The sequence below is a fragment of the Botrytis porri genome, assembly GCF_014898465.1.
Source record: "Botrytis porri strain MUCL 3234 chromosome Unknown BPOR_001, whole genome shotgun sequence".
NCBI lineage: Eukaryota > Fungi > Ascomycota > Leotiomycetes > Helotiales > Sclerotiniaceae > Botrytis > Botrytis porri.
Window position 1 is genome coordinate 3,249,994 of NW_024066075.1, and position 17,337 is coordinate 3,267,330.

The window sequence follows — 17,337 nt, forward strand, 5'->3', positions numbered from 1 at the left end:
TGAATCATTTGAAGTATGAACTTGTGAACCATCTCGACTTAATTGCTCTTATGACTTTTTATCCAGACTTGAGAATATCGTTAGGAAATGTCAATATCAATCTATTATGGACCTTCTTGCAGTATAGAAATGGGAATCTTACCGATGTCATTGAAGTTATAAGTCCCAGGGTTTTTTATAATCAAGACTAAACGATTGCAGTGTGAATATTCGGATATAATCCTCCTCGCACACTATACACAAGCAATGGTTCGGCGTCAATACCCGAGTTGAACTAAAATAGTAAGATAATGGAATGTCTGTAGTATCTCTTCCTGTAACCACTTCTCGATAAGAATCGCGATCACCCTCGTTTTAGCCATTCCTAGATGATGAAAGAGGCAAAAAAAATACTAAAAATTGCCTTTCATTTATCTGGTCACTCGTGCACCAGCTAAAGTGTCAGTGACAATCACGTTGTGCCCATAGTATCAGCAGCGACTACCCGTGTGGTTCCTGACCACACGCACCGAGCCCGAAAACCAACGGGTGGCTGCTTCGAAATTTCCCGAAATACTGTAGCCGAGATTGATATGATATGTTATTCGGTTCGGATGACGATTCTCAGTATTGCGTTTTGAAGATCTCGACTTTCAAATCTTCGCTAAACAGGTATCTGTCTTATTGAGAGATGAAGTGGTCTGACGTGATTAAAGCAATAGAAGTAGAAGTCCAACTTGGCATGAGGTGATAAACAAGATGGTTTCAAATTCTGGCATTCAATCAGGGGAGTTTAGCTAAGGTTAGTATGTATATGCAAGTAGAGTATTTGAGTGTGGTTGGGCGGGTATATACAGCAAAGCAGGCTAGAAATGGCTTGCTTTGCATACCCATAAGTATGGGATCAAAAGTTTCCTCTCAAGTCCGACGGAAATAGGCATGATGAACGTGGAAAAAACAAGATTTTTTTCTCGAATAAACTGACAGACCCTCACTTTCCCTGGATAGATGGAAAGGATGTAAATCAAGAGGAATGGAAGGGTCAAATGATACGGCACGTTCTTTGATGGTTCAATGTGCCAACAAGAACTCAGCTTCCACACCAACCATCTTTTGGTGACACAGTTGGTAGTTGTGAAACTCAATTGTATTATAAACGTACGATATGTGACGCTTATGGATGTACTCAAGATGTACCATGGCTACCAACTTGAAATTTCGAGCAGCTGGTAAGCCCACCCTAGATAGATAAAGGCGCTTAGCGGTTTCAGCAAATGATTGATTCTCGCCAGGCCATATCGATTTTTGGTAAACTCGATTCGCTATTCTCGCTCCGAGGGGTAAACCTTTCAAAGCGAAATTTATTTATTAAATCGATGTAAACATATAATATCTGGTGATAAGATACATGGGTTCTTCCAGATACCAGCAAGAATAATGCAGCCCTGTGAACAGTACAGTTGACCCAGGGCATGCGAAGCAAATCAGATGAGCAGTATATGAATGAAGGTAAATGACGAGAACGGCAGTTGGCGATCTTGGTTAGATCTGAACCACCCGTGCAATCTGCGACTAGGGTTTTGTGATATTGATCAATGAATGGGTCATGCTGGAAACTTTTACCGGCCGACCAAAAAGACAATGAGTCGCACAGACTGCTCCCAGAAAAGCCAGCTTCTGGCTCGATACCACCACACCTAAATGCAGAGAAAGACACTCGTGATATGCATTCGAGTGGCGTTCATCCAAAAGCGAGACGGAGTGCTATGAGATATATTTGGGAACCCCGGTCTCGTATGCATGCAACACAAGCGGGCCAGGCGCTTTCAGCCATATGTTATTGGAGGATCAAGCCTCTCGCACACTGCACAAAAAGAAAAGCTCCCGAGACACTTTCCCCCCACCATGGTGGATGGTCGGTCCATGGTGGCGTGTTACCTGCTCCGCTGCGGTTTCCAGAATATGAGCCAATGGGATGAACGTGCACTATTTTGGTAACGAGGTAGGACTGGAATGTGATCCAACATCCCAAAGAAAATATCTGCACTGCGTTGACAGGTTCCGATGATGGGTTGGCCGGCAGCGAGAACGCCATGCCAGCTTCTGAGCGAGGCTGGGATCTCAGGGGGAGAAATCCAATAAGTTCAGTTCAATCTTTACAGCACATGTTGCACTTGGCGAGCATCTTTTTGAGTCGAAAATGAAGAGTCAGAGATTGGTTAATTGGCTAATTGATATTGTGACGTGATGTGATGGAAAAATATGTTCCGTCCATTTGAATCGGGTCGATACCGGGTAAAGTGTACATTTTGTATTTTGTATGTGTCTGTCGGGAATAACTATGATTTTAAACGGCTGTGTTACCCCAACCTCTTTGCCCGTCTCGACTGATTAAGAAAGATCCTTCATCCATGAAACACCAAAGCGACTCCGTAGATTCCTTTTTTCTCAGACCATTTGGTGATCAAGCCATTCATTTCTTCCCAGACCAATGGAACATGGATCAAAAAGCTTGCCTGTCTTTATTTTCTTTGCTTTTTATCCCCCACACACGGGATAACATATTGGAATGGGCATGTTGGGATAGGGTGCTATATAAGCGTGTGAAGCCCCATCCTGATGTTATGTAGGTCGTTAAGCGTAGGTAGGTAGGTATCGCAAGTGCTGGCCGGTGTTGATCAGCATCAAGATTCGGCATTATGCAATTTACCAAACGGCTGGAATTCAAGGACCCGAAACCTACTCTTTTAGGTGGATGAAGTCTGATTTGGACGGACTTCGGAGTAGGTGGCTCGGGTGGATATTGCGGAGGACTATAAGACGATATCTATCACATAGGCATAACGTCACTTTCACCTCAATTTATATTTCTTTAATTCAATATGTAATATATTAATCAATTATTATGAAAACTAATAATAAAAAAGCTCGATTATTCTTGATTGTTGAGGCTATTTAAAAAGATAAAAAATTAAGTTTATAAAAGATTATTAAACTTTATAATATATTATATATAATAATTTAGTATAGAATAAATAGTTTTATGTTTTATATTAAATTTAATAAGTAATTTATAATTTTATAACATTAAAAGAATAAGCTATTTTTTAATATATAATTAATATAAATTCGAAAGATTTTATATTTAAATATAAAAAGATGAAAGATATAGTTAATTGTATGTATTAATTATATTTCGAAAATTGAATTCTTTATAACTTTTAAAATTATATATTAATAGTTAATTATATTCTAAAACATAAAATTCGGATTTAGAAGAGTAGGATTAGTTTTATTTAATTTTGAAATAATATTTTCTAAATTAAATATTTGAATTTATATGCTTATTTCTCTTCTTTTCGATTTAAATCTTTAAATCTTTAAAACTTCTTCTAATTCTATAAAAGCTTTTTCTTAATTAATATTAATTAAATCTAGAATATCTTATTATTATTTAAGCTCACTTTTACTTATATTTAATAGTATTTTGGTTTTAATTAAAGATATAAAGAAATTAGTATATAAGAATATACTTTTATGTTACAACGGATTAGTAACAGCGGCTGAATCATGGGCATTTAGGTTATAATAGTAATGTAGGTACTGAAGATTTAGTTGTAAGATATTATAGGGGTCTAAGCAGCCCAAAAAGCTTCAGGCTCTAGATTAATATTAATTATAGGGAAATCTAAATTATAGAATATAAGCCCTAGAATAATATATCCTAAAAGAAATAGAAATAAAAAACGGAAATAAATTTAATTAAAATTAATAATACTTTAGGAAATTAGTTCTAGGATAAAAGAATAATTAGAAAAATAAGAGTTTAAGGATAAATATTATATAATTCAATAACCTATTACTAAAATATAACAATCAGAAATATTATTATAAATTAATTTATATTAATAGTAAACACTAATAATATTGAAATAATTAATACTTTATAGAAGATTATTATTAATAAAATCTTTAAGATTACCCTATTAGATAAATATTAAAGTAATCAATAGAAATTCGATATTTTCCTTTTATAATTAAAAATCTATTTTCGATTCAATAAGGACAAGTTTATAGCCATAAAATTCAAGAGCATATGAACTACATTCTATTTTAAAGAAGAAGCAAATAAATAGATTCAACCATATTTACGAGATTATTTCGAGTATAACAATTAAGATTATATATAATCTATTCGAATAATCTTCAACAATTTTGAAGAATTTAAAATAAAGATTTATAGAATCTTTAAGAATTCCAATAAGCTAAAGATAGTGGAAAATAAAATCTTTAATTTCAAATAGACAGGATTAGTATTAAAATATGCTACAAAATTCTGAAGATATGTAGAAACAATTAAGTAGAACGAAATTACTATTATAAATTATTATTATAAAGAATTCAAATTAGAAGTCAGACTGGAATTAGAAAGATTTATTAAGAGTATAAATTTGAACAATCTAATCTAGAACTTTATTGAATTAGATAATTATCTTTATTAATATCGACAAAGTTAAAGATTATATAAATCCTAGGGAAATTAAAAGTAAGGGTATTATTATAAGAATAAGGGTAAACTATATTACAATTCATAGAGATATAAAGATCTTATAGAACTCGATATTATACATTACAAAAATGAAAATAATAGTTTAGAAAAGAAATAAAAATAAGAAAATAACTTATGCTTTGAATATGGGAAAGCAGAGTATCAAGCAGCAGAATACTGAAGCAAAAAAACAGAGGATAAGAAGGGCAATTTTAAGAATAAGTTTGATAAGGACTAATTTAATATCACTTTTACACCATAATTATATATTGTTAGTATAATAGGGTTAGCCACATCACCATTAATCTATAAAGAAGAGTTTAAAGAAAAAGAAAAGATCGAGTACCTCTTATGAGTAAACAAAGACCTACAATTAAAAGAATTATAATTTATTCAGAAAATTAATTAATAAAACTATTACATCTGGAAATTTAAAGATATAAACAAAAGAACTATGAATAAGAACCTTAGTGTAATAAATACTGAAAAGAGCGAATTGTATAAGGTTTGATATATTAATTAGTATTAAATTCTATAGTTTAGAATTATTATAAATATATTATTCATAGAAAGGATTATTATCAATCATCTTTAATAATTAGATAAAAGAGAGCTATAGGAAGTGTTTTATTACTATACATCTAAAGAAAATGAGAATCAGGTTTTATTTTTATATAGAAAGTAGGAGAAGAACATTAGGTTTAGATTTAAACTATAATATCACTATCAGTTATAAATATAATAATGAAAATCATTTAAGGAAATTATTAATATACTTTATAAAAGAATCTATTTAATGATAGAGTTAGATTAGAAATAAGCACTATCTATCTAAAAAAAAAAGAGCTTTAACATATAATATTTACCAATAAAATTATTCAGAATAACAGGAATAAGCAAATTATATTATAACTAAATATTACAGAATAAATAGAACAAATATATTACAAAATCAAAATAAATGAATAAATATAACAAGCCATAATAGATTTAAGGGCTATAGAAAATTTTATTGTATTAAAAACTACAAAGTACTTAGAAGTTTTATTTCAAAGGAAATAAAACTCTTATTAATTACAATTAATTAATAAACAGCTAATAGAATCTAATAAAAATGTTTTACAAGAAATGTAATTAGTATAAATAAATATAACCTAATATTCAAAGATTATATAACTTAATATTATACTATTAGGCCAACAATAGATCATCTTAAGAATATTATAGTTGAAGATACATAATTCTAGAATAGATTGATTATACGGAACAATAATATTTGATTAGTATAAGAACAATTATAACGATATATTCAAGGTATCTGCGAAATATAATATACATCAAGGAGAATTGAATGTGAAAAACACTAGCAATATAGAATACCTAGTTCAAAGTTCTTTATTAAGAACGAAGACTAGTATACCTCCTTTACAAATATAAAAGCTAATGATATAGCAGGAAATTGTAATTAAGATAAAGAAGCTTATAATATCAGACTAGTATAAGAAATACGAATATGTTTTTAAAGAATTAGGAATTCATGAGGTTTTACCAGAACATAAGCTATAGGATTATAAAATAATATTGGAGGAAGACAAGATGTCTATATACATCTCAATTTATTTAATATTAGTTAATAAGCTAAAAATACTTAAAGAATATATTGACAACAATTTGACCAAGGAATGAATTAAAGAATTCACATTTTAAATAACAAATCCAACTATGTAAATACTCAAGAAAAATAATATTAAGAGATTAGTTATAAACTACAAAAAGCTCAATACATTTATAAAGAAAGATTAATACCTACTTCTATTAACTATAGAATTAAAAGATTGACTAAACAGAGTAATAATATTTATTAAGATGGATTTACAAAATGAATATTATTTAATTGGAATAAAGGAAGGTTAAAAAACTGCTTTTAAAATAAAATATAGACTATATAAATATTAAATTATACCCTTTAGACTAACTAATATATTAGCTATTTTTATAAGATTTATAAATAATATATTGTTATAATATTTAAATATCTATTATATATACTATTTGAATAATATTCTAATATATTAAAATAATAAAATCTAATATATTAAAGATATCAATAATATTCTTGAAAGTTTAGTTAAAATTGATTTACTATATAAATCAAGCAAATATGAATTTTATATTATAAAAACAGAATTTCTAGAATTTATTATATTAAGTTAAAGGCTTAAGATAAGTAAAGATAAGGTTAAAGCAGTATTTAAATGAAAATAGCTAATTATAATTAAGGAAATATAATCATTTTTAGGATTTATTAATTTCTATTGAAGATTTATTAAGGATTATTTAAGGATTATTATACTTTTAATTATATTAATTAGAAAAGATCAAGAAAGTTTCGAATGAATTGTCAAGGCGTAAAAGTCCTTCTAAATGCTCAAGCAGATAGTGGCCGAGGAGCCAATATTATTAATATTCGATCTTGAAAAGTAAATCATAATGAAAACGGATTCCTTAGATTTTGCTATAGGCATAGTTTTGAGCTAACTAGGTTAGAATAAGAAATAATAATTAATTGTATTTTATTTTTAAAAACTATTATTAATCGAATTAAATTATAAAATATATAATAAAGAATTACTGGCAATAGTTAATATATTTAGAGAATAATGAGTTTATTTAAAAGAATTAAAATATTTAGTATAGATATATATAAATTATAAAAACTTGATTTATTTTATTATAATAAAACAATTAAATAGATAATAGATCAGATAATTAGAGATTATGATTAATTATAATTTTAAGATTTTATATATTAAAGAATTAGAAAATACTAAAGTTAATATTTTTAATTAAAAACTAGAATATCAAGAAAATAAATTGTATGAATTATATGCAATATTTAAGAAAGAAGGTGAATTATTAATTTACAATATATTATAACTTACAGTTACTTATATATTGGAAGATAATCATCTCAGAAATCAAATTCAATCATATTACGATAAGAATACTATAACTATATGTATATATAAGATAATAGAATCAAGATTTATAATAAAAAACGAAATTATATATTTTTATGGGAAAGTATATATTTTAAATCAAATATTTAAGGAATTTGTGATAAAATAATATGAATTATTGGTATATGAATATCAAAAAATTGTAAAAACATTTGTAAGAATTTGGAAAATTAGTTATTTTTTATGAATAAGAATGATAATTGAAAAAGTTGTTGAAAATTGTGATATTTATATATAAAACAAATTATTATAATATATTTCATATAGTTAGCTCTAGATTCTAGATATGTTTTTTCAGCTATAGAAATTTATTATATAGAACTTTATAATTAAATTACTATTTTTAAAAGATTTTATTATAGGAGTTGAATATAATATAATACTTAATATAGTAGATAGGCTAATTAAATTTGTATATATAATATTATTCAAAAGAAATATAAAATACTGAACAATTAGCATATATATTTTTTAGAATTATAATAAGTATATATAAAGTATCAAATGAGATAATCTCGGATTGAGATAAGCTCTTTACTTTGAAATTCTGGGCTATCTTATTAGTACTTATGGATATTAAAAGAAAGTTATCGATAGTTTTTTATTTATAAATAAATGATTAAATAAGAAGGATTAATTAAATAATGAAAGTATATCTTAAATATTATATAAATTATTAACAAAACAATTGGGTAGAATTATTATTTATAATATAGTTTATATATAATATATCGGAAATAAAAACTATAAAGATAATATTAATATATATTAACTTTAAGTTTAATCCTAAAGTATATCAAACATTAATACTATAAGAAGTTAATATCAAATTGATAATAATATAAGTCGAATAATTAAAAGATTTACAAAAATAGCACATTTTTGATTTAAGATTTATTTCTTTTAAAATAGTAGTCTATTATAATATAAAATGTAATATAGAATCTATACTTAAAGAGGGGAACAAAGTTTATTTATTATGATAAAATATTAAAACTAAAAGATTAAGTAATAAACTCGACTATAGGAAACTAAAATCATTCAAGATTAATAAGATAATAGGAACAATTAATTATCAATTGAAATTATTAGATATAATAAATATTCATTTAATATTCCATATATCCTTACTTAAATCAGTACTATTAGAAGTGCCTAATATACTATTTACAAAAATCAAATTAGTTAATTTAAAAGCTATATATAATATTGAAACAATACTAAATTGTAAATATGTTAGAAATAAGATTAAATATTTAATTAAATAATTGGATTACTTATATTCAGAAAATATATGGGAATTTAAGAAGGATCTCAGCTGCTCTGAGAAACTATAGGCATTCCACCTGAAGTACCTATATCTTGTTACGGGAGCTGCCTCTAGGGTCACGTGGAAGTGGCTAGAGATCTCTCGAGGTGGTTTAGACTAGACTTCAAGTAGGAATTCAATAAGGTTGTAACTGGTTGCAATTCTCGTAACTATAGTAATGAAACTAATGATTGTTCTTGAGCACGAAGCTCTACATTGTAATGAAATCTGTTCTCTTATATAGACCTTCCTGCTCTGCAGAACCTACAGTTCTGTCTTGTCTGGATCCTCTGGATCCTATGGATCTAGATGTTTATTCTTCGATCCCCTAGATCCTCTAGGTCCATCACGTGACTTCCTGACCATGTGACGCGGTATATTGGATGCCGTCGTAACATATCTGTTAATAAAACTTCAATCTTAATATCCGATAATATAGATAATGAGGGATTAAAGAAATCAAAGGAAAAGAAACCACTAGGAGTAAACATAATTACAATATCTGTTCTTTCCTTTTCCAATTTCTCTTTCTCAGCTTTCTTTTTCTTTAATCTTTCATTTTCTTTAGCTAAGTCAAGTTCTTTTAATATATAAAGATCTTAATGAATTATTTCCTTTTTATGGTTATAAAGAAACTGCTATTATTTTTATAAACAAAGAATCTGAGTATTAATCTTTTATACTTGAATAAAGACGTATTCTTCTTCCAAACGCAATAATTCTTGCTATTACTTTAAAGATTTGTAATTAAAAAGCATTTTGAAATCTGAATAATAATAATCTTTTTTATAATAAATACACTTAAAATATTATAAAAATAAATTATTATTAACAATATAATAATAATCAGATTTAATATATAAATCATAAGAATCTGTTTTGATACCAGAATGCTCAATATAATAAACTAAAATAAGAATATTATAAATAAAAGTTATTCTTATAGAAAATATAGTAAAGAAAACATTATATTCATTTAAAATTAATTAAAATGAGAATATATTATTATAAACATTTGGGATAAATGCTAAATTAGGAAGGAGATAGTGTTATAATGAATTAGTAATAACGGCTAAATTGTGGGTATTTAGACTATAATAGTAATATAGGTACTAGAGATTCAGCTGTAAAATACTATAAGGATCTAGGTAGCCTAGAAAGCCTCAGGCTTTAGATCAATATTAGTTATAGGGAAACCTAAATCACAGAATATAAGCCCTAAAATAATATATTCTAAAACGAATAGAAATAAAGAATAGAAATAAATCTAACTAAAATTAATAATACTTTAAAGAATTAGCCCCAAAATAAAAGAATAATTAGAAAAACGAAAATCTAAGAATAAATATTGTATAACTTAAAAGCTGATCAATTTATTAATCAACTTATTAATCGATTTATTAATTAATTTCAGAATGAAGATCTATATAGAGAATAGGTTTTATTATAATGTAAAGCTTTGTATTTAAGAATAATTATTAGTTTTATTATTATAATTACAAGAATTGTAATTAATTATAATCTTATTGAATTCCTATTTAAAGTTTAATTTAAATCATTTTAAAAGAACTCTAGATATTTCTACATAACCCTAGAAGTAGCTCCGTAACATTTTAGATATAAAAAATTATATACTTTGAAAAAATAAATGAAGCTTTAAGTTAATATCAATGTAAAAAAAAACTTAATTATATTAAAAAGGAGTTCTTGTTAAATAAAAAGCTATAAATATTATATTTCAAAAAGAGAATGAAATTCAGATTTAATATAATAAGCATCAAAATAAGATAAATTCGAATGAGAAAGAGATCTCTAGTTAATACTATAGTAAATGTAAATTGACAAGGTATAATGTAAGAACCTGTTAAAACAATGTAATAGATTCTAGATTATTAGAATCTTAATAATTTCAATCAATTAATTCAATAATTGTTGAATAATATGGTTTTGAAAGTGTGAATTGAGGTGAAAGGAGCCCACATGGGGATATGGCCCCACATGCTGATGAACCATGTTAGCATATTATTAATATTATCATTTGCAGATTAGATTAAGCTTCCATAGGCATATTATTATTATTATTATTATTATTATTATTATTATTTGCACGTTAGATTGAGCTTCCATATGTAGTGTGCACATCTTTGAAAGTTGAATGGTCATCATAACATCTCAATTAAAGGATTATCACGGGTAATTGTCGCAATTGTCGTAATCAAGTCATTTAAATCTTTATTCATTTGGTCGGTCGGATTCATGGAGATCATTGCCCGGGCGGGGCATAGAAGATTGGTGACGCCAGCGGAAGGGAGACGAATGATACCGGTTCGAGTAAAGTAGGTTCCGGATTTTTGATCATGGAATTGTGGATTTTCTGTCCCGCTTTATTCCTCGAAGCCTGGATTGGGGTACATGTCCGTGGCATGCGGCTTCTTTTCGGGACTAGTCTCCCGCGTAGCTGATGGTATGATGCTCTACCTACGAAGTAGTACTGGAGTCTTATTTGATTCACCCGGGCTAGGGGCGCCAGTAAGGAACATTAGGCTCTCTGAAGGACCGAAGGAGTTCGTTCTACAGAGGAATTGGATTGAGGCTTTGGAGAGAAGCAATTATAGAGAGATACCTACCTAGTAATTGGACTCGGAAAAGTATTCATACAACGCAGCTGAAGGATCTACTCATGCTACTTATCATCCATCAATCGAGACTTGACGGCACCCAATCAAGAGTAAGCAACGAGTAAGCAGCGCAAGCATGAAGCAACGAGTAATTCGATTGAAAGAAAACAAAAACGAATGCTGAACTCTATCTTGCTTAGGATGAAAGCTTAACCTTTTGACACTCCGGAACCAAGCTAATCGGAAATGCGTCGAGATCTAAACGTCGTTTCCCAAGAAATGCAGACGTTTAGACGAAATGCTGATGCACGGCTTATGCGATACCCCTTCATTCTCCTCAACTTATTTTGGGTAATATTTTCCTGGTCTCGGTTCCCACACATGCAGCCGCATCCGCCGCTGAGAGCCTGAGATTTGTCCAAATTGTTATTCTTATTCTTATTGTAATTGTTATTATTATCATGATCATTATTATGGGGGTGTTATTACTATTACCGTCAACCAGATTTCCTATCCTCGAACAAGGTTTGATGTAGTGGATTCACTGACCATCGACCAGGCCGTGTAGCCGTCAATCTAAATACCCGCAGCACCAAATCTACGCTACTCGCATCATCAAACCAATGAGCATCGATCTCGGCTGAGACACAAAATGCTGGAGTGGGCGAAAAAGGAAGGAGATTTTGGAAAGACAAGAAGTTTCATACCCAAAGATACGAAAATGGCGTTGAAGGTTGAAGATACGAACGATACCAATGCAAGAAAGACCGAATGACTTTGTATTCGTATCTTCAGAGAGACTGAAAGGTGCACATGCTCTTTTTATATAGCAATGTCTTTCATTACTGCTTTTGATTCACGGGTGTGGCAGCATGGTGTACGTCGCATTGCAGAGCAAAGAATGTACCGCCAGGGAAGATGAGAAACTTTTCGTGCGAACTACCTTCGGGCTGGGTAACGGAATGAGCATCGGAGAGCCTAAACGACCCAAGCCCGGTCGTACAGCCTGTCGAGCCTGTCAAGTCCCCTGTCAAATGCATGCTTGGGCGAGTTCCAGTCATTTTCCTCTTCCCTGGATTGGTGAAATAGGACCCAGGTAAGTTGTAGGTTGTGACTTGTAACTTGTAACATTGAGATGGAGTTGAAGTAAGTACTCAAGTATGTATTTGTAGAGACGGAGCACGGAGTATGTATCGATATGTGCGCCAGTGGCAGGTCGTCAACCAGTCATTTTACGATCCAACCTTTCCATCCTGCTGAACACGACCTTTGGAAGCTTTATTTGGATAGTCCTACATCAATCATACAGTGCTCGATGTGTTACTCACTGGCCAGGTGTGAGAGTGTATTAAGTCTTACATTACATTACCACGCTAAAAGCGGGCAACCAAGATCACTGCCCTCAATGCTCTGGTAGTGGCAGACTGGAATACACTCGGGCCCTTTGGATTGGTCTCTTGGGTGCTAACAAATGAACTAAAATTCCTGGGGATCGTACAAGCAACAGGGCACAGCTATTTCTCCTCCCTTTCGATTGATTAATGGGCCCTGCTTGTGGACCGAGAATAATAGACACTGGAACTGGAAGTGGAACTCGAATGGGCCAGGATTGTGATTGGGATTACCCAGCAATTCCTTACTATTATCTTTGTCGTGCAGAAGATACTAAGATAGGCACTTAATTCTCGACTGCGGGATCCCTTCTTCGACCTCGAAAACTCGACACCACTCACTCGACTTCACTCGACTTCACTCGACACCACTCACTCGTCGACGACTCCACAGGCAATGGTATGAAGTGATTGAGCAGAGGTAGTCAGAAAGTACAGCACATCTTTGTCGACATACTTACTGATCTTCATACCTGTACTCCGTTTCGAATCATCGGGAACACTAGCAGATTACCATCCTTACCATCCTACCAACCTCAGCGTTCCCAAGCTTTCCAGCTTATGTTGGATGGTAGCCAACCATCAACACGGCCATTCCGATCTCAACATCCTTTCCACATAGAAATCATTTGAGAAAAACAATTCATTTTTTCGTCTGGTAACTTCGGAACTGACAACAGTTCTTACGATTAATTCAAGCCTCATATATCCAGCAGAAGTTTGAAACATAAATATCTAGGTACGCATTTGACTCGATCACGCATGGTCGCTTCCTTACCTTAACCTTCCGATACTGTACCCATTAACCTGGGTGTCGGGACCAAGAATTAACTTCCCGGTCACTGGAAGCTTAATGGCTCAAGGCTAACGACGAGAGTATAGCATTTATTATAATTTGGTTGAAAGTCGGTAACAATGGCTGAACGAAACATTTCTATCGCTTCAAATCATTTTAGAGGGAGTGTGGACTCCAATATGGCTGCGTCCATAGGTCCCAAAAGCATGCCTGAAATAATTACGAGGACAACCAAAGGAGGAAGGAAACTGAAATATACGTTGACTGTGATTCAACAACCTGAGCGTGCGAGAGCTTGTGGCTCGGGAGCAAAATGTATGTTGGGCTTCTTTCAGTGAAGGGGCCAAATAATTGTTGCGGAGACTGATATCGTTCTTAGCATCTGCCGATCGACGCCCAGTCGACCCTCCTCCCGTCGTTCAACTTCGCATTTACGACGAAACCGATCCACGACAAGAGAAGGAGATAACGTTCCACTACAATGCAAACTTCTTCCTCTTCGCAACTTTGGAGGTAGCTCGGAATATTGCCCAAGGTCGTGTACAAACTTCGGCTCCTCAAGCACCCGTTTTGACGGGCATGCCAGTGTCTGGAATGGCCTACTTGGACAGACCTAATGAAGCTGGATATTTCATTTTCCCTGATTTATCTGTTCGACACGAGGGCCAATACAAGTTGAGCTTCAATCTCTACGAGGAAACAAAAGAGGATAAGGATACTGACATTGAAACTTCGAACGAAACAAGCATGCGAAAGATGTCGAGCGCTGCGTCCGCTGCGGAATCGTCTTTTGATTGGCGCATGGAGCTTAAATCTGACCAATTCACTGTATACAGCGCAAAGAAATTTCCTGGTCTTTCCGAAAGCACTGATTTGAGCAGAACTGTTGCGGAACAAGGTTGCCGAGTTCGTATTAGACGTGACGTGAGGATGCGAAGAAGAGATACAAAGCCTGGAGGCGATTTTGGTGAAAAAGAGGATGAATACCAGCAGGGAAGAGCTACATCTCCACCATTTGATTACACCATCCAAGCTGCGAGGCAAAGAGCACTGAGTGCAAGTGTTCATGAGGATCCACAACAGAGACGTGGATCAGGAGAAATCTCACCATATCATTCGCCTGTTGTAACTACCCCATTTCGTACGCCATCAATTTCTCCATCGACACCCAACGCCCCTCTTCCGGGTGGCGCCCAGCTTGGCTGGATACCGAATGGACCTGGCTACGCCGCTGCTCCGAGTATCCAACCTCCGCATCCACCTCCGCCTCCACCCTCATCCTATTCACAGCAAATGCCAGCTACTCATTCTAATCAAGGCTCATCGACACAATTTCGTCAGCAACCTCCCCAAGGTCCACCTCCTGCACCTACTAGATTTGATGAGAGGCGATCTTCGTATAGCCAATTCCGTCCTCCCACAAATCCCCCTCAACAGCAATCGTATGAACAAGACTACCGAAGAATGTCTTTTGGATATCAAATCCCAGCTGCATCCCAAGGCCCCCAACCCATCGCCCCTGCTGTTCAGAATCCAGCTTATAATCAACAATCAATGGAGCCTCCTTATAGCCGCAATCCTGCTTCTGCATACCCAACCAGCTATCAGGATTCTGTCGCCCTTGCACCACTGAGAGGTGAGCAGTCTACAGCCATGTCTCCTCTTGCCTCGGTCACGACCATTTCACGTGGGACGCAAAACTCAGCGCCAATATCAAGCCACAACTATAACAAGTTCGAGAGATCTGGGTCTTACAGTCAATTTGCTCCCATCGAGGCGGAGCCACCAAAATCAGCTAATAAGAGAAGCTTCAGTGATGTTTTCAGTACTCCTACTGAATCATTATACAATGGTAGACGACCAAGTGCTATTTCTGCAGAAGACGAAGAGGAAGAAAGATTCAGACAGAACATGATTTATAGACGAGCCGATGGCAACATCCACCAGAAACCCGCCCCCGGTCTCAACTAAACTGCACCAAGCTCAAAAAGTTTTCAGCAAATTCGTCAGTCACATTTATTATATATAGAAAAGGCGTCGGATTGAATTTTCCTCTACACCCCTTGAACTTTTTTTTCGCCATTTTTTCAATATACGATTCTGAAGCAGATTTTTACGATACTAATTTGATGGGTTTATCTACCTCCAACCTTTCACAACTCTTTTTCTATACGATTCGCGGTGGCTTTGTTTACGCGTTTTTTCGCACGCTTCTGGAAAAGCATGCATGGCATTTCTCCTTATGATATCTAGATGGTGGAAAGCATTGACTTTCTGATACCGTTGTATTTCTTTTGTTGATACTTTGAGCACACGTGGGAAATTTGCATTGGATGAATGAGATGAGGAGTGTAGCGGGCTGAGAAAATAATCCTGTAATTTATTGGCTCGAAAATGAAGATGAAAGAAGCAGACTCCTTTTCTGAATGAAATGGATGGAATGAAACGGAATGGAATGGGATTGCTTAGAGCTGAATACCTACCTATGTACATACCCACCTATATGAAATGAATAGATTAACATTGGAGATCTTTATAGAATGAACACTAGAGTAAAAATGGTCAAGTATCATATAATCTGTGAACATATAACCTAAAACATCTTCTATTTTAAGGATATAGGACTGGATTCACTCTCCCTCACCCTCCCCTCAAAATTTCCGGCCATAGATGAGCTGGTCCCGTGGATTTCAGGGCTGAGGCCGTTACTGTAGATACGATGCAGGTACAGTTTATCTAGTACGGCTAATAATTAACTAATGCTCGACATGCGCACTTAGGCATATAAACAATGGCCTGCAGGAGATCATCGAGGAAATTGACAACGTGGAAGATGGCTATTTGGTGGTTGGTATGAACGATTAGGGTTAGCTTTTGATATTTTCTCAGAGACTAGATGTGTATCTGTCTAACACATGACGGTATTGATGCTGTGTTTGCATGTTTTTGACTCTAGAAGAATAGCTAGTAGTTCAAAGTTCATGATTGACAGGTATTATTGTGTACGGTAGATAGCAGCTAGAAGGTTACAGTAGCAATTAACGGCTAGCGACTAACAGCTAATGGCTAACAGCTAATAGCCAATGGCTAACATCAACTGTGAAATGATGAGTGAATTAAACTGGTGAAGAAATGCTTAAATTTGCCATCAAAGTTATACCTCCTACTTACCCAAGTCTCTCGATGGATAGTATCAATGTATAACTACAAGCGCGTAGAATTGAATGGCTGGGATCGACCGCGTATACATAACCATCTGTGTATAAACTAATTGCTTGGCAACGGTTCTTCGGTTTATTGTCATACTAGTAAATTGCCTAGGTTACTAGGTTGCAGGTACCTCCTAACCTTAGCCACTCACTTTTTTTGTTTACTTTCTACTCAAAGGAGAGTCAAAACTCCAACTTGAACTCGACCTTCCCCTTCTTGACTCAACTCAACAACGTGTTTCCTGCGTGTTCATGCAGCGGTGAGACTAATTTTATCTCTCCCCATTTTTTGTATGCAACCTGCACGTTGATATCAACAAGAAAAAGGAAACACGCGAAATCCTTCGAGGATTGGGAAGACTTGTAAGACATTCTGATACGCTATTCGAGCTATCTGGAAATAGAGTTGCATATTCAAAATCATACTGATCACCTTTATTTTCCCATCTCAATTTCAGCTCTCGTT

At 33.1% G+C, this 17,337-nt stretch overlaps 1 protein-coding gene across 1 annotated transcript; it reads left to right on the forward strand.

The window, feature by feature from the left end:
- Positions 1-12,640: 12,640 nt before the first annotated feature.
- EAF01_000882 (uncharacterized protein) lies at positions 12,641-16,194 on the forward strand. Its single transcript, XM_038909132.1, has 3 exons — positions 12,641-13,605; positions 13,749-13,977; positions 14,042-16,194. Exons 2-3 carry the CDS (start codon positions 13,782-13,784, stop codon positions 15,631-15,633), a joined length of 1,788 nt encoding a protein of 595 aa, XP_038776038.1. The 5' UTR covers positions 12,641-13,605; positions 13,749-13,781; the 3' UTR covers positions 15,634-16,194.
- The last annotated feature ends 1,143 nt before the right edge of the window (positions 16,195-17,337 follow it).

Coding starts and splice junctions, on each gene's coding strand:
- EAF01_000882 (XM_038909132.1), top strand. CDS start 13,782: ATGGCTGAACGAAACATTTCTATCGCTTCAAATCATTTTAGAGGGAGT. Junction 13,978..14,041: donor TTGTGGCTCGGGAGCAAAAT/GTATGTTGGGCT, acceptor TATCGTTCTTAG/CATCTGCCGATCGACGCCCA.